This window comes from Falco biarmicus, chromosome 2, assembly GCF_023638135.1.
Source record: "Falco biarmicus isolate bFalBia1 chromosome 2, bFalBia1.pri, whole genome shotgun sequence".
NCBI lineage: Eukaryota > Metazoa > Chordata > Aves > Falconiformes > Falconidae > Falco > Falco biarmicus.
Genome location: NC_079289.1, coordinates 12,589,681 through 12,607,425, shown reverse-complemented (window position 1 = coordinate 12,607,425; position 17,745 = coordinate 12,589,681). Strand labels below are relative to the sequence as shown.

At 39.9% G+C, this 17,745-nt stretch overlaps 1 protein-coding gene across 3 annotated transcripts; it reads left to right on the top strand.

Moving 5' to 3' along the window:
• Positions 1-20: 20 nt before the first annotated feature.
• On the top strand, positions 21-16,797 carry CWC15 (CWC15 spliceosome associated protein homolog). Of its 3 annotated transcripts, none has more exons than XM_056327970.1 (7): positions 21-128; positions 2,446-2,584; positions 4,677-4,789; positions 5,720-5,808; positions 6,597-6,707; positions 15,592-15,710; positions 16,448-16,797. In XM_056327970.1, the coding sequence occupies exons 2-7, from the start codon at positions 2,454-2,456 to the stop codon at positions 16,575-16,577; spliced, it is 693 nt and encodes a 230-aa protein (XP_056183945.1). In that variant the 5' UTR covers positions 21-128; positions 2,446-2,453; the 3' UTR covers positions 16,578-16,797. The 3 variants fall into 3 exon arrangements, with proteins under 3 accessions (XP_056183945.1, XP_056183943.1, XP_056183946.1); XM_056327968.1 differs by lacking the exon at positions 21-128 and adding an exon at positions 640-658; XM_056327971.1 differs by lacking the exon at positions 21-128 and adding an exon at positions 1,977-1,995.
• The last annotated feature ends 948 nt before the right edge of the window (positions 16,798-17,745 follow it).

Sequence of the window (17,745 nt, the reverse complement as noted above, 5' to 3'; positions counted from 1 at the left end):
GTAAGTCCTCCTCCGGCCGTGGCTTCCGTTCCGTTGTGTCTATGGTTCCCGCGCAGTGCCTTGTGGGCGCTTGGCGGAATTATGGTGGTGGCGTAAGGCAGTTGCGTAGGGTGAGAGGAGGCCGCCCTGTAAGTGTCCGGGGAGGCGGTGGGCGAGTTGGCCGGCGGTGGGGGTGCGTGCTTGGGAAGGCTGTAGCGAGGTCTCTAGAGGCGGGGGGAAGGTGGTCCTCGGGCAGGGGGCGTTGGGGGGGGGGGTCCCTATGAGGGGGGGGGGGGGGGGGGGGGGGGCCTATGAGGGGCCGGGCCGCGGCCGGGGCAGGCGAGGGGGAGCGTTTCTGTGGAGAGCAGGGGAGGGCGGCCGGGCCGGGGGGCCCTGCGGCGGAGCTCCAGGGGCCGGGCGGTGTGGCGGAGCCCGCTGGGCAGGGGTGACAGCGGCGCAGTGCCGCAGCCCGCTCCTGCCGGCCAGGCGCTGGGGTTCGGGCTCCCCCGGGCAGGCGGTCGGGGGGCGGCGGCTGTGGCGCAGCCCGGCTTAGCCAAGGCAGTGCAGCTCCGGGCCGGGCCCAGTCGCTTTCCTTGGCAAATAATCCCTGCGTGGCCGGTCCTGCCTCCCTGTAGCGCTGAAGAGGCACCTCCAGGGCTCCATTTCTGAAATTCGAGAGGTTGGTGTGACATCCCCGAGTGGTTTCAGGTTGAGTTCGGGTACTTTGAGGCTGAGTCAAATGCAAACGGACTTGAGAGAAGAAGGGACAGTTTCCAGAGGATTTGTTAATGCTTCATGAAACTATGCAGCCACATTGGATCTGATTCTTCACCTGAATATATGGATCCCCCAGCTACTTATAACTAGCACAGATGAGGGTTTTGAGAGCAAGTGGCTTTCTTGAATCATGGGTCTGGCAGAGTCTGTGCTAAGGCAGAGCTAAAACGTCTTGCTGAGCTCCAGCTGACTCCAGCACAGCGTCACTGAGAAGCATCAGCAATCCTTGGTTAACAAGCCAAGGCTAGTTACTCTCTCACTTCTTTTTAAAGGTGTTTCCATCTGTTAGTTTTGTTTTCCGAGTAGTAATTCAGTGGAAGTAACTGTGTTTTCTCTAATGGGATGTTACTTTGAACAACAAATAATTGCAGAATTTTAACACTGAAGTCATGTGTTTTGTGATCTCACTGAAAGTGAAAAAATAACTAATGCAAGCAGAACATAACCTTTATTTGTGCATCACAAAAACATATGAAGTAGTATCATGTTTTTTCTTTGATTTTTAATAATCTTTAATATGTTGTCTTGTCATCCTGTAACATTCAACCATCTGGTTGATGGGACTGGTGCCTTTATGTATCTCTGCAGATGTACCTCTTATATCTTCACGTCTTTGGTCGGTGCTTAATGGATGTTTGTGTCATGGTGAAGCATGAATGAGCATAATTTCAGATAGTAGATTTAAGCTGGTGCTGGTTGATCACACAGGGGTTTTTGACATTGGTTAACCATCCTAAACTCTTGACACAGTAGTTTGGGATTGGATGGTCTCAGCTCCTGTTCAGTAGTGCTGAGCACAGTACCATGCTGACAGGGTGTCTATGTGGCTGAGGCTGGTTGGAATCTTTCACTCCTTTGCCACAGAAGAGTTGTTAGTAGCAATTTTGGGCATTATTTTTTAGGACACGCTGGCAGTATGTGAGTTCCCACAGTTTCTAAGCAAGAGCTGGTGAAAACTTCTGCGTTTGTCCAAGCATTTTTAATTGCACTTTGTTTACATAAGGGTAAAGCTGTCCGCCTTCTGTCACCAGGGAAACATTGGCTCTAGCTCTTCAGAAGGTTTTGCTGGCAAGCTGGAGCTCTGCACAGGTCAGCCCCAAAGGACTGACCTCCATTATTAATGACAGTGCTGTGCCTGTGCTAGAGAACTGAGCAGGTCCATGATGAGGGCTGGAACGTGATTCAGTTCAAGTTGCGTGATCTTCATCAGTATTTCATTGTCAACACCATCCAAGGCTGGTACGTGTCAGCCAGCATTTCTGGTGATGATACCTAGATATGGTTTGAGGGATAATGGAGGGGTTGTTCTCAGTAGGCAGTCATTTTTGGCTGTCGTTTTTCAGGAGGGGAAAGAGTTTAGTTGCAAGGCTGTACAGCTTGCCTTAAGGATAGGAGGCCAGCTCCTGGTTGGTTTTATTTACTTGGCAAACATAGCTTCATACTCTTGTTAGCATCTGAGTGTCATCTTTCAAGCATATTGGAAAATACTTTTATTTTGAAAACCTGAATAGGGTCTGTCAGTGCTGTCAATAAAAAGCTCCTTGAATTTCAAGGATCATGAGCTGAGTGATAGCTGGTATTCTGTAGTGGGCCTTGTTGCTTCCACAGTTCCAGGAACAAAGTAGCTTCTGGTGAGTGTCTTTCACTGTAAGTTGTAGTAATGACAGTGTTTATCCCTTAATTCTGCAGTAGTTAAAATGACGACAGCAGCGAGGCCAACGTTTGAACCTGCGAGAGGAGGAAGAGGAAAAGGTGAAGGAGACTTAAGTCAGCTATCCAAACAATATTCCAGCAGAGACCTTCCTTCTCATACTAAAATCAAATACAGGTTAGTATTGTTTTCTTTGGTCTTACGGCAAAACAGGCTGGGAATTATTTTTTTGTTATGAGTGGTACTCTGAAATTTTCATGTTAGATGTTGATGTGCATGACACTGAGCAGACACCAGGTTGTATGGCAGTGCCGAATGAGTGAGCTGAAAGTGTCTCAAAAGCAGACCTAAGAGATCGAATGCATTGTAAGTAGTTGGAGAGGTTTAATCTTAGTGGTATTTATTACTGCTTATGGACATGAATCATCAGAAGAAGGTGTGTTTTGGAGACCAAGCATTTCAGGCAGTGGAGCAGAAAGAAAATTGTCATTAGGATTCAGCCATGGAGGGTGCTGTCGCTTGCAGAGCAAAATGGGGTAAGAGGAGTGAAGTTGAGCACGTCTTCAAAGCAGGAAAACCACATCATGTTATTTGCAAAGGACCGCTTGGAAAGGACATTAAGAGGAGGCAGGGAAATCATGGAATAGCACTTGTGAAGTAGTACATGTTGGAAGAGCTAAAGTTAAACACTGCAGGTGGTTCGTGCAGATCCTGGGAGAGGAAATTGCTTTAATAGGTGAGAAAGATAATGGGATTTTGGGAATATTTTCCTCTGTTTAAAACGCATACAAAATATTCATTATCCTTTTGAAAGACTAAATGAAATCTGGAGTCTATGTGATACAGATACCTAGGATTTAAATGAAATGTTTCAGGTTAAAAATGTTCTTTTTATTTAAATGATGTTATCCTTGTCAGTGAAATGACTGTTAAGGTTTTATGTTTGCACTTTCTTGAGAAGATGTTTATCCTTGCATCTCTCCTGTGCTTTTGCATTTCAAGAATACATATGGGTAAGGGAGTTGGAGCATTTTGGAGAATACTAAAATCAACAGCACAAAACGTGCTGTCAAATACATTTTGTTGTTACGGGAAAAATTGTTGGCGGTTTGTTTCTTTAAACAAAAGTGGGGTTTGGAACACCAGTCTTGCTTTGAAAGGAGTGTGTGGAGACAGATATGTAGAGGGATATACATTGTATGTTTTAACAAATCACTGTGTGTGAGAGAGAGATGGAGGGGGCATTAAGTGTCTTCTGTTCTTTCTCCCAAATACCTAATACAAAGTTGTCTTTGTTAAATTGCCAGGACTACATCATTGCAGGAAAAGTTCAGTGTTTCAGTCCCACTCATGTTGTCTTGAATGACAACAGGGCTTGTGGGGATTTTGCAGCTGTATCAGGGATTACAAATCCAGGTTTTTAATTACATAAGCAAATTAAATACTTCATCATAAAGGCAGGGTGTGCACACGGTGTATTTGTAATGGCTTAAGTCTGGGTTTCTTCCAGGCACTCTTATTTCCAGCACTGAGTTCACAGGAAGGTGAAAGGAATTGCTGCTTGTTCTTATTCATTAGTTCTTTTCAAGATTTCCACAGAAAATTCAGTGCTCTCTAGGTAGAACTTAGTGTGACTCAAATATAAATAGTCTATTGCTTTTGGCCAGCCTGTGTTACATAAAAGAGGGAAAAACACGTATCTGCTACATGTTTCACTAAAGCTAGTGTTTTGTCTGTTCTCCCAACTTTTTATTTAATGGCCACAGGAGATTTTCTGGTAAGTCTCTTGGAGGAGAAAAAGTTTATGAAAAGTATGTTCTAGTCTTGGTCTTTTCTGTAAGTCTTAGAGACTGGATTTGCAGCAGCAGCCTTGGATGGTAAAATAGTGAGGAAGGTTGACCATAATGCTTGTGGGTGTCTGGTAGGACACTGGGCTTGGACTGCTGGAGAACAGAAGATACAGACATAGCTACAAAAGGAAGATGTAGTCGCCCTGGGTTTGTAGGAATTTATGTAGGGTCTTATAATTTATTTGAGAGTCACTGGAAGGAGCATGTGTGTGTGGCATTGCATGTCGCTGTGTGTAACGTGTACAGAGAAGGAGGCTGATGAAGAGAGAGTAAACAAACATATGTTGACTTTGTACCCAGTTCTTATTCTCTATACTTACTTGTTCACCCCAGGATTTATTTGCCTCCTTGAAAAAATTGCTCCCAGCTGCAGACTGTCAACGTCAGCTTCTTTCCCCCCTCCCCCCATGTTGTTTTAGACAAACTACTCAGGATGCTCCTGAAGAGGTTCGTAACCGTGATTTCAGAAGGGAGCTAGAGGAGAGAGAGCGGGTTGCTGCAAGAGAAAAGAATAGAGACAGACCAACCAGAGGTAAGAACAAAGAAACAAAAATTTTAATACTTTTGTGTGGTGTTGCTTTTGCACAAAATTTGGTGTTGTAAGAAGTTTGTGGGTTGCAGACAGCATGTCATGAGAGTAGAATTTAGGGTATTGGTCTGATAGTTCAGAGCTATTGACCTGCAAGGGAATGTCCGCTGGCTTTCATGGTGGCTTCGTACTAGCAGAAATCTAGGCCAGCCAATAGAAAAGTGCAGGCCATCATGCAGACCAGCTGATACAGTATGATTGTAATGAACTGGCAACAAGTATGTACAGCTAATAGAGCGCTTTTTTTTTTGTTCTTGGACAAGCAAGACAGGAAGGAGAAGAGGAATGACCCATCTTCTAGTGTTACAGCACCAGTGTAGTAATAATTCCATTTCTGAGGAATGCAATTCTGTTCAGATAGAGTGGGATGATAATTAAAATGAAAATCAAAGTGGTTTTTGAGAAATACTCATTTTTAGTATAAAGCTTGACAGAATTTAGATAGTTTAAGTTTAGGTGCAAAGGTATTGTGGGGCTTTCAAATTCACAGATGAAAGCAGGTGCGGTTTGGACTGAACTAGCCAACAATAATGCTTTGAGGTGATCTCAAGGGAACCCTCCAATTGGATATATAGAACAAGGATATTTCTCTACTACTTTGTCTTCTGCTGTTCTCTCTTCTTGAAATAAAGTTTTCAAAAAACCTCTGGAGGCAAAATGGTAGGTTTGGGGATGTTATTGCTTCCCTTGAGGATACCTACAGGGAAGAATTAGCATGGGCATTAAGATTAAAAAAGAGGGAAAAGTAAGCATAAGCTTGTATCTCTTACTGCAATGCAAGACAAATTGTTGATGAAGATTTTTGCTTCCTGACATTAAATGCTGTTAAGTGAAGTGTCTTAGTGACTTTTTTTTTAAAATCTTATGCTATAGAACATACAACATCATCTTCTGTATCTAAGAAGCCTCGGCTAGACCAGATTCCTGCAGCAAATCTTGATGCAGATGATCCTCTTACTGATGTATGTATCTTTTTTTTTTTCTGTCTTCTTTCCTTTCATTGTCCTGCCTTCAGGGTTTGCTGTTAAAAGAGTATGTACTTTTAGGTTTGCTAAAGACCTAAGACACGTTCCAATGTATCTTCCTTTTACAGTTACTTTACTTTGGTGGAAGTTCAGAGTGGTTCAGAGGATTCTGATCTGTGCTGTAGTTGTATTCTTGGAAAGCCCACAAAAACTGGGGAACTGAAAGTAACACTTAAACTACAGGGAGTGGGAAACTCTTTAGGCTTGGTCAACTACTGGGTTAGTTAGAAGATTTCCCAAAGATAGAACTGTTGAGATACAATGATTGTCTACATGAGCAGCGAATTCTTGCTCTTGGCTCCTCTCCTCATGCTGATGTCTAGGAGTTGGGTCTAAGACTTGACAGTAACCTCAGGTTTTTTTAATCCTGTTATATTTGCTCCTAACAATGTTGGACAGGGTATTCAGATGCACTACTATAATGACTTATATTACAATGATTAGAGAGTGATCAGGGACAGCCATTTTATAGAATCTGTCAGCTACATCACATTTGAATTAGAAAAAAAATAATTGCAGTCATCCAGAAAGCACAAACATATTTTTGTCTTGTTTATTTGCTCTTGAACAGCAACGTTATTTGTACCATATTTGCTGGTGCTGCAAGCACTCATGTACTTCAGAAATCAGCCAGCAGCAAATTGCAGCCTTAGCTGGGCAGACCAGGGCTGTTTTTATTAAATGAAATGAATGAGCTGCTTCTTGTTTCTGCTTGTTGCTGTTAGGAAGATGATGAAGATGAGGACCTGGAAGACAGTGATGATGATGACACTGCAGCTCTTCTGGCTGAACTGGAAAAAATCAAGAAAGAACGAGCTGAGGAACAGGCTCGAAAGGTAAGATTTCACCATTAAAGAGCATCTGGTTTTTGCAAACTGGATTTTACTGGTGTGCCTTAAGTACTTAGTGTGAGTGAGAACTAGTAAACAACTCACACACCCTTCAAAACTCTTCTCAAGTGTGATGGATATGTTCTGTCTAATAACTGTTGTCAAGAATTTTAAATAAAATTGTTGTAGGGCTTTTGAAAAATGTTGCATGCTTCAGATTGAGTAGTTTTGTATGTTTTTATATGGAGAATCTCCATTAGTGTAGAAAAACAAAACAAAAAACTCATGCAATGCCCTCCCACCCCCCAAAAAAAACCCCCCAAAACCCCACCCCAAACCAAAACAAAAAAGCTAAGCCACTTGGTTGCCTTTGTATAAGGTAATCTGAGATGTTTTTTAGAACATGCTAAACAAACATACTAAATGCTGGTCAGAAGGCTAATCAAAAGGCTGGTGACAACTTAATCTTTGGGTGCCTCTGAGCTACTCACAGTCTTTCCTGTAGCTTAACACATTCTTGTAGTTTAATGTTTTTCATGAATGCTCTCCAGTAAGCTGACTGAATGGGGGGGTGTAGCATCTAGGAACAGCTAGAAGAGGTAATGTTTATAATTCTGTTGTAGGCAGCATTGGAGTACTTGCCTGCTTTTGGCTAACAATACAGAAATTTACTTTTAGAATCAACAAGGCCAGTAAAACCTGTGAGCTCTGCGGTGTTGGTGTTAAGTAGTTTGAAATGCTAAAAGCCGTACCATGCTGCTTCAGTGAAGAAGTTTTGCTGTAGAAGACTGTTGATACTTTATTCTCCATCTAGCCTGTGAGTGGTCCTTTACATTAAAGTATGTCTGAAATGCCTCTCATCTCTTTATCTAGACATTTGAAACACGTCATGCAGCAATGAAATTGTGTTCTGCATTAATTACATGATAAAAATTACTTAAAAACACTATCAATAATACTTCCGTGTCTTCCTGTGTGAGATGTACTAAACTACAAATTAAGGGTAGCAGTGTGTAGGAAAGACTGCTACTTCAGCTGTCCTTGCACAGTGCTTAAAATGAAAGCTTAATCTGTGTGGATTTTTCACTTTGCCTGATAGTTTTAAGTATCTATTTTTTTAATAGATAGATATATATAAAATACATCTAGATTAAACAGTGTAACTTGTCACATTTTGGTGTAGAAAACTTGCATTAGCAAAATAATGGTAGTAAATTGCAGCACAGGTAACCAGGTGCATGCTTCTCTGTTTGCATGTAGAAAGTGGGAGTGTTACCTCTATGAAATTCTTACTTTGTCAGTAGAGGGTGCTGAAAGCTATGAAGTATTTAGTATACTGCTTTTTCTATTCTGTCTCTTCACTGGTATTATTTTTTACCTTCCTGGATGTTCTCTTTCCCCCAGAAGCAGGGTTTATAACGTCCAATGCTGCGTGCTTACTGAATACATGAACGCTTATCTGAACTGCATATGTTTGGTTTTTCCTAAAAATTGCTATTGTTTATTTGCAATAGTGCACACTTGCACACTCACTGGCTACCTGCTCTATTCATCCTTTCACTGGTGGGGCAGATAGGCTTTCTTAAAAATTGTCATCTTTGGTAAATAGTGGGTTCTCTACGTGTACTTGGAATTTTATTTTCTTGGGGTTTTTTGAGAGTAGGAAACTAAGACTACGTTAATGGAAAAAGTAAAAACCAAGGTGCGATGCAGCCTTGGAAAGAGTGTTTGGGAGTAAGGGTCTCCTTCGGAAAGATCATTTATGTATGTTGGCTTTAGTGGTGCACTCTGTTTAGATTATGCCTTGTTTCCATGACTTTAAAACAAGGTGTTACTGGCAAAGCAATTTTATAGCCATTTAATATAAATCCCTTTTCCTTTCAGGTATGTGGGATTTCATATTATTATGTATTGCAAACTGTAATTTAAACCTAATTTTGTAAGTAACCTTATATTAGTCTTTCAGCTGACTTCAGGATAACATCTCATGTCAAAGTCTTAATTGTGTGGTCACTGTTAGTCCTAATCCACGTACAGGGATGGTTGAAACATTGCTGTCCATAGCAGACAGTGTGGGTAAACCAGTGGCAAGGCAAAGAGAAACTGTAGAGTGTGGATGCCTGTTCACTGTTCATTCTGTGCATCGTTCTCAAATCTTGTTGTTGTTATACAGATCAATATGTCTTTGCATCTTCTTGGAGCATACCAGGGTCTTAACAGGATGAAGTGGGTAAAATACAGTAATACATCCCAAATTCATGCCATATGCAGGGTTTTTTTCTTTTTCCTGATACGTTAGTTATTTTGATTTGAAACACTAATCCAATTATTTCTGAGTCTTCCTTTAAAGTAAACTGCATTTTTGTATATGTTTTCACTGGTCGCTTTGGTGTCCTGTATTTAAGTTGATATGAAAGGAGGACTGCTCCTTACAAAATGCATCTCTGGTGAGATGGCAGTTAAAAACAGAAGGTGAGAATCTGCTTTTTTTCAGATCATCGCACTCTCTGTTAGTTTCTCTTATGTGATGATACCAATTTCCATAAAAATCGCCTAAATCTGATTTTGACAAATACTAGCATTAAGAGGTTCTAACTTCCTTCACGCTGATATTTCCCTGTTCGTGAAGCAGTTTGTCAACCAAATAAGCAGTTCCTGTCAAAGCTTGTTAACTTCTCAAAATGCTTAAATTCCCTTGAATTCTGTAGAAACAATAGAAATATTAAATAAATACTACAAATGTTTTTATAAACAGATTGAGCATGGGAGTCATCCTGACTTTTCTCATCCCTTCCACAATTTTAATCTCTCAGGTTGTTTCTCATAGACACTAAGCTGACCAGGAAATTTTAGCTTTGAAAGCTGTTTCTGTGGAATAATTCTGGGTCTGTCTAAAACTACAAATGCTAGGTCTGCTGTGTATGTGAACTAGCCATGGATAGGTTTCGTGGAAACATTTCAATATTCCAAATTCAGCATTACAAGGCTCTTGATTTTTCAATTTGCAAGGACTTCCTTAAAAGGTAAATGGAAATAATTAAAACCAAACCTCAAACCAGTGAGAAGCCAAATGTATGTGTGCAGTTCCAGCAAAGCTATTTTAACATCCAGTCATTTTGTGCTTATCTGAGAACAGACTTAAAATTTTGGTTTGTTTTCTTAGCAGTTTTATTTCACCAAGTGTTTCTCTATAACTGAATATATTACTTTACCAATGGTCAGGGTAGAGTTTAGCTCTGTCCTGTGTTTTAGCCATGTCACAGACTTACAAATAAAACATTAGAAAATGAATCTTGATAGATACTAACCTTTTCACTTAAATTTTAAGGTTCTAACTAAAACTAGAATATCAGATCAGTGATTAAGAATTTCAGTAAAGAAGCAAAAGAAGATGGCAGAGTATGTCTCTTCACTAAATGTGAGACATGCTAGTAATACTTACCCTTGCCAAGAACTAATGATAATGTCCCCTCCTTTGTGGCAAAATAACAACAAATCTGTGTATAGATGCTGCCGTTGTGATTACTTGTTGTTTTTTGAAGGTTCAGTCAGTTACTCCAATCACTGTATTGCATGGTATTAGTAATTTGCCTAGAATCAAAAAACTGGGGTGGGTCTCTGTTACAAAGTTTTGTTCCCTGCTACTAAAGGCAGTGCTTCATAGTCCATCATTCAAAAATTAGCATTTAGATAAGGTCATGTGATATGTTTTTTTCAGCCTTCAATGAAATGTGTGTATTTCAGGTTTTCTTCCAGCTACTCAACATCTATAAAAACCAAGTAATTTTGGAAATTTCAGCACTTTCTGTAAAAGTAATCTTGCTCTGTGCTAAGGGTAGGAACTATACTAAAAAAACCCCAACGCTATGGTAACAACATTTTTCTTTCCTTTGTGGTCAGAAACAAATATGCCAAGAGACTGTTATCCTTTACAGCAAGATAAGGAATAATTGTTTAGTTAAGGTTAATATATTTTTGTCCACTTTTGTTTTTTCCCAGCTGTGATGCTACATGTTGAGTTCCCTTGTACATTGAAGGCTTCCTGTAAGATCCCAGTGACATAGCAGCATCTCCATCTGCTTGCTTGTGGTATGGGACTCCCTGTGCCAGTTCAGTCTTATTCCTCACACCTTAATATTCCTGGTTGATTGCCTCTGCGTCTAACACAGTAGTTACAACATGGTTGATGTCTGATTGATCTCTGCAGATCATTGGTGCAACACACTGCAACTGAAAAGCACAGCGCTGCTGTCTGTAGTGATGGAATAATCTGTAGCATGTTTTTTTTGCTAAAATGGCTTAGGAAAAGAGTTGTATACCTTGTCTTGTGGAATGGAAAGGCAGGCAAAGAGGCATTATTTTAGAAAGGGTGGAGTGAATACAGATGTATTATTTTTCCCCTTAGGCTTTTCTTCTGTTGTGGGTTTGTTGTATCCATAGTGTTTTAGCTTAATAAGCCTTTGTTCCACCACACAAAAGAACAGTGTAGGCTTTGGAGCAACTGGAGCCTCTTATTTTGTGAACAGCTGTGCTTGAACGTGCCTCAGAGGTGTGAAGCTCAGACAGCTATGAAGGTTATGTCTGGTCTGTTTGATTTGATACAACCCTTGCCCCGTCGCCTGGAGCGTCCCAGCTTTCATTGGAGGAGCAGACAGTGGAAGATTTATGTGGAAAATTCTGAAACGTAATGAAAACCTCTTTTTGGCTGGAGATGAGGGTTTCTGCAGTGCTGGCCAAAATGTATAACTTGGCTTAAGTGTAAACGTCAACTTTACACCACTGAGTTAAACTTATTATTTCCTCCATGTCATGTCTCTTAAGATACAAAAGAGTAAGTTACCTGTTTATTAGTCTTGAATACCTTCTTTGGGAGGTTGTAGTGAAGTTAAATAAGACAAAAAATCTTCAAGACTAGTCTTCAGAATTAGCCTGCTTCTTAAAATTTGTAGCAAATATGTTGAAATGTAATCCAACCAAGAACAGTTTTGAACAACTGAATTCCATAAGTAAATTACCATGCACACTGGGTCTCCTATGTAAGGTGACTAAAACTGGAGATGCCTCACTCAATGGATCTGTTCCCTTTTTGCTTTTCAGATCTGTTGATCTTTAATGACAAAGGTAAGCTTATGCAGTTTGTTACAACTTGTAGTTTTTCTGCCTCTGTGGGTCTAAAAGACAGCAGAGTTCTGTTTGTGAACAGGGAAGCAAGGAAGGGTTACACGAAGTGTCCAGGGGCTCTGCAGCATCTCTTAATGTGAATATGGAAAATCAATTTCTGAAAATAAGATTCATTGATGTTTTATGTAACTGTTGTCACTATAGAAGAATGTTTGACAGCTGCCGTTAGTGTTATGTTCATAATTATTTTTAATAATATAATAGGTGCAAAAGTAAAATGTAATAATTCGAAATTCCCAAGATTGCTCCTACCACTGCTTTTAATGGTAGTGCAGTTTTTGCTACCCTGCAGTCCTCTGGAATTGTAGTTTAGTTGATTAAATGGTTTTTCCTAGCTGTGAGCAGTTTTAGACAAGATCTAGTTGAGCTTGAAATGCCAAGTTGTTGGGGTCGATGTGTAAGTTCTGTATCCCAGCTTCTGTGGTGGTGCAGTGGAGAGGCAGTCAATAGAGCCCGGAGCATGGTTGGTCTCCTGTGTGTAATTTAGTGTGAGCAGAAGAGCTATCTTGACTCCTTATTGTATTCTCTAGATCTGTTCTTCATATGTGAGCTCAGGTGCCTACTAGCGGGTGTTTAGTTGTACGTGTCTTAATCTGGAGCTAAATCCTACTCTTAGTCTCATAGTACTGCTTGTAGTGTAATGCCTTTAAAAACTTATTTCAATTTTGATTTTTTTTTTTTCTATGACCACATTTTATCACTTCTATCTAATAATGCTTTTTTCATTATCAGAAAACGAACTATGTCAGGCTAATTGTGGCTGAATGGGTTATGTAAAGCAGATAAAAGTTAGGAGGATGCCTAACATGGCTTTCTAAAATCTTATTATAGAAAAATTAAATGTGCATTTGTGTGTAATAAGAACGCTGGAGTTCTTATGTTATGGAGAACTGCATGCGTATTTTCTATGATTCTTAATATTGGCTTTATCCTCTAGTAATTCTGAATGTTTACAGTTCAAATGAGTGAATGTTTTTCAGTTCTCTTCATGCATGGTAGAGAATGCTGGAACCATCAGCTTTGTAGGAACTGTTGTGATTAAATCTGAAATGGGGGAGGGGAGAGAAGAAGAGCTGTAATTTCCACCCAGAAGATGCTGATTGACTCCAGTGGACTTTAGACCATTGAAGAAAGGCTATGTGCAGTGCATTGTAGTCCTGTATTTTTCAGTGGTGAGTGTATGCATTTTCATGCGTCGTGAAAAATCAGCGTAAGATAGTTATGTGTGGCCAGTAAAGTGGTGCATGAGGCACAGGTTCAGTAACTTTGGATCATGGCCAAGGTTAATGTCTTAGAAATTTGAGGGTGAGACTGTGCCGTGCTCTGCATGTCACCTTGAGGGGAGTTCCCCTGGAGTTCAGCTCTGAAATGGAAGACTGCTGCATTCGTTCACCTATATAGGACTTGGAATAAGTTCTCTTTACAAAAGCATTTTTCAACAGGGGAGTATTAATTTCTTCCAGTTCTCTTACTAGTGCTATCTTCTCTTGAGTATAGTCCAGTATGGATTTTTGGTTTGTAGCTTTCTTATTTGCTTTTAGGGTTTATCCCAGACCTCTTGTTTCATTCAAAGTCTCACTTTTAATGGAGCTTCAGAGATTAATGATGCTGAGCCCACCTTATTTTGGGCAACACAGAGAATGCTTCACATGCTTGAATCCTGTTGTACATTTGCCTAATGGTCTTAAACAAAATTTGATCGCCTCTCAGGACGTACCCGAAAAACAATACTGATTTTCTTGTTTGTAACAATATCCTAGATTTCGCTTGGTTTCAGGTTAGTGCTTTGCATGCATGTGCTGTACAGTAGTCTGAGGGCTGCTTGACTTGTGTTGGGAACACATGACACCGACTGCAGTAAATCGAATTTCACTGCTGTTGGCTCCTCTGCGTTACAGGGAAAGAAGATGGTAAATCAACGGTTGTATACTGTGCAGAAGAAGCTGCGTATATCTCTTGTCTGTTATCCACAGAGGAAAGGAATGTATAATTTGAATTCATATTTCTAGTACAGGAGGAAATTGCTTTTCGATATAAAATATTTTTGCTCTCTGTGTTTCCTTATTTACTGGGGTGGTATTTACAACTGAAGTTGGAATGCAAATACTGGATTGAGAACTATGTTGGAAAATGCAAAACTTAAGTTTATTTGTGTTAAGAACTTTTTAACTGCTGCAGTTTGTGTTAAAGCTCCATGGATACAGCAGCAAGGGCAAGTTTTGCCTACCCACATGTTTTAATAAGGGCATTACAGGGCTTGTCCTGAAGCTGTGCCATGCTTTTAAGCACTATGCCCTTTTGGGGAGCTTTTCCCATCCCACTGGCAATTATTTGCAGCTGGTTCTAAATTTTTTTTGTGAGCAGCAGTGTAATGGTAGGTGTTTTTTCATAACTAAAACGGGTAGATTTCAAAAGGTAAAATCTTTACCAGTGGTCCTGCATCATCTGATATTCGTATGTTTATTAAGTTGGTATTGTTCTTAAGAGGGTTGGGGTATTGTATAGGTTTACTTCACATACCTGATCAATCCAATTGAAAAACATTGTGAATTATAAGTAGTTCTACTAACATTTCACTTAGCGTTGATTAAATGTGTGAAGCTAGAGAGCTCTGGCTTGTTCAAGTTTAACGCTTAAACATCAGTGTTCAAGTTTAGCGCTTAAACCTTGTAAATACTATTATCAAGAAAAACATTTTCTCTTTTAGGATCCCATAGCAGCTGCCCTCAGCCATGAATTTTCTGCAGTTTGAGGGGGGGGACAACAACCCCACAACCTTGTGATCTCTTTGTCTTTAGTTTGTATAATATTTAAAAGCCATAGTTTGTGTGTCCTGCAGCCCTAATGAGACTTCTGTGCATTTTTTAACTAGAATGTCTTCAGACCTTACTTCACAGGGAAGCGGGAGACCTAGTTAGTCATCCGAATTTAAAGAATTACTTTTTTTTCTCCTTCTGATGAACGAGCAGTCTATTTGAAAGATTGTGGAAAAGTATATTGATGTGAAACGAATATTACACAGTCACTCTGAAGTCTGTGAACATTTAAGTCACTAAATACATTAATACAGTGCAGAGGCATGGGCAGTGTTTTGTGTTGCCTGTATTGCATCAATTCACTTAGGCCTGAGTTACATGCTTTTGACAGTACAAGGAGAAGACAATTTTTCTGGCTCTTGATATTGGAACTCTTAGATAGTCTTATGACATCCACTGCTCAGTTTCACCTTGGATTTCTCAATATTCTTTTCAATTGATCCCTAGGGAAGTTATGATTTTAGAACCCAGTCAGATTGCTGAAGATAGAGAAGTTTCAACGTGCTGTAAGGTTTCTCCCACCTAATAAGTATTGTATAATGTACTCTTTTTCTCATGAGGATAAAGAAAATCTTTTAATCTGTGTACAGTTTCTAATATGAAAAGTATGTAAATGGTAAAACTAGAATTTAACTGAATATTTGATGGAACATCAGAGGTAAGTAGAGCAAATAGGAGTGTTGCTAGATTGATGGTTTCTTAGCAATTTTAAGCTCTTCAGAGTGTCTCTGCTTCTATCCTTATTCTACTCATACATAAGCGTCAAATGTTCTGAAAAGTCTGAGCTAGGGATTCAAATCCTATGTGAGTGTTCACAGCTAAGTAATGTTTATCTCTACCAGCTAAATGAGAGAGTGGCCTAGAAAAGTAATATATCCATTTCTGGTTCTCAGGAACAAGAGCAAAAGGCTGAAGAAGAAAGAATTCGGATGGAGAACATTCTGAGTGGTAACCCACTGCTGAACCTTACTGGCCCAGCACAGCCTCAAGCAAACTTCAAAGTGAAGAGGAGGTACTGTGCAGTCTGCACTGTGATAGCCATCCCTTTGCTTCCTCTTGATGCTCACGGTCAGAAAATGTTATCACTGCCGTTGGGGTTTTTTTCCTTCCTCAGATCTCGTCACAAGCGGTGTAATGTAGAATTGGGATACTGATGCATGTAGTGATCGTCTTGTGCATTTCTCTGAACAAATTACCCTGCTACTTTGTGTTCAAAAAGAGAGAGAGAGATTGAGAATTGTTTTGCGGGACGTGTGCATAATGATAGAAAAAACTTAACAGGACCAGAGTTCCGCAACAAATTCAGTGTTATGCTCCCCTTTAAAATCTAGCTGGTTTGGGGTTTTTTTAGTGTAAATAGAATTAATGAAAACCCGCCTTTTTCTCTGTACAGTTCTTGTTTGCAGCTAGTCCAGTTATTCTTGCATTTATCAGAATTCAGGCCATTAGCTTAAAGGGGTTTTTTTCTGCTCTGTTCAGATGGTTGTTCTTTTCTGTAAGGGTAAAATATTTAATTAAAAAATCTTTAAGCTGCTGATACTCCTCTCTCTTCTAACTCAGGAGCATGTAGGAGATGGCTTGGATTAGAAAAATAGATTATTTATTTTTTTGTCTTAAAGACTAAAATCTAATCCTAATGACTAGTTGTTCTTAGTACATTTAAATAGGAACACCAAACTTCATTTATGTATTTTTGTAAATTGCACCTGTTTTTCATACAAGCTTACTGAAGTTAACTTTCGTTTTCAGATGGGATGATGATGTTGTGTTCAAGAATTGTGCCAAGGGGATAGACGAAACAAAAAAGGATAAAAGATTCGTGAACGATACTCTGCGATCAGAATTTCACAAAAAGTTCATGGAAAAATATATCAAGTAGTACAGTTTTATGTGTGGTGGTGCTGAAGGACTTGGAAGGTCGTGGTTGTTCCCTCTCATTCCCTCAGAGCTGAAGGCTGAATATTTGGTCATAAATTCCCAAATGCTTTTTCAAGATCATCAACAGCTTCATCATTAATAATTGCTGTGTATCTGGAGTTTTTATTCCTGCAGTATGTTTTCCTTTTAATTTTTAATTAAATAAGTTTGTGTTTCATGAATGTTTCTCTGTTCATGTGCATTTCACTTTCACTGGCCACCTTATAAATGGTGGAAGAGAGAAGCTGGTTTGCAGTAAATACTTCTAATTGTTTAAATTGCTTTTCAAAACAGCCTATATTTGTAGTGATGGTGACTTGTGACTTACGCAACTTAGATAAATGTCAGTATCACCAAAGGTGGGGAATAGCTGAGTGTGGTAAGCAGTGTGGACTGAGAAGAGCTATACTTTCTGTAGCAAATTGGACTTCCTCTTAATAGCTAGTTAGAAGCTTAGTTAATAATCCTCCTTTTTAGTTTCTTCTTACTGTCAACCAAGTTACCATTTGGTGGGGTAGCTCCCAAGCTCTTAGCAGCCCTGCTTTCGGGGCTCTCTTGGCTCAGCACTTCTGGAGCAATACCATGTAGTGCTTTAGGGGAGCCTTGAGGGGGGAATACTCTGTGGAACCGTAGGGGTTTTTTTTCCACGTAATAAACTATTGCAGAGCTCAGTCCCTCAGTCACAAACGTGGCCTCGAGGTTCAGTCTGTGTGTGCATGGTTCAGTAGTACTAGTGTTGTCAGAAACTTGCAAGGGAGTGTTTTTATTAAACAAGTGGTCTCAAGATACCGTAGTACACTGTTTACTTCTTAAATGTCCGTTTTAACACTTAATAGAGCAGTATAGAATATTAAGTCACTGTAGAAAATTTCAGCTGTGAGGGGATTTTTTCCCCCCCCCTCTTTTGTCATCTCAATTGAATTTGAAATCTTGGCCAAGTGATGCGCTGGACATGAACCTAACATCTGCAAAATGCAGTAGTTACTTCTCTGCCTAGAAGGCTACAGTGGCAGGACACAGTAATGTTTGCGTAAAGTTCTTGCCCTTCTCCTTGCCTGTGTTGTGCGCAGCTTAGTTCATTCTTACAGGCGCGTTTCATAGTAATATTATTATTATCTCAAGCTCATAAT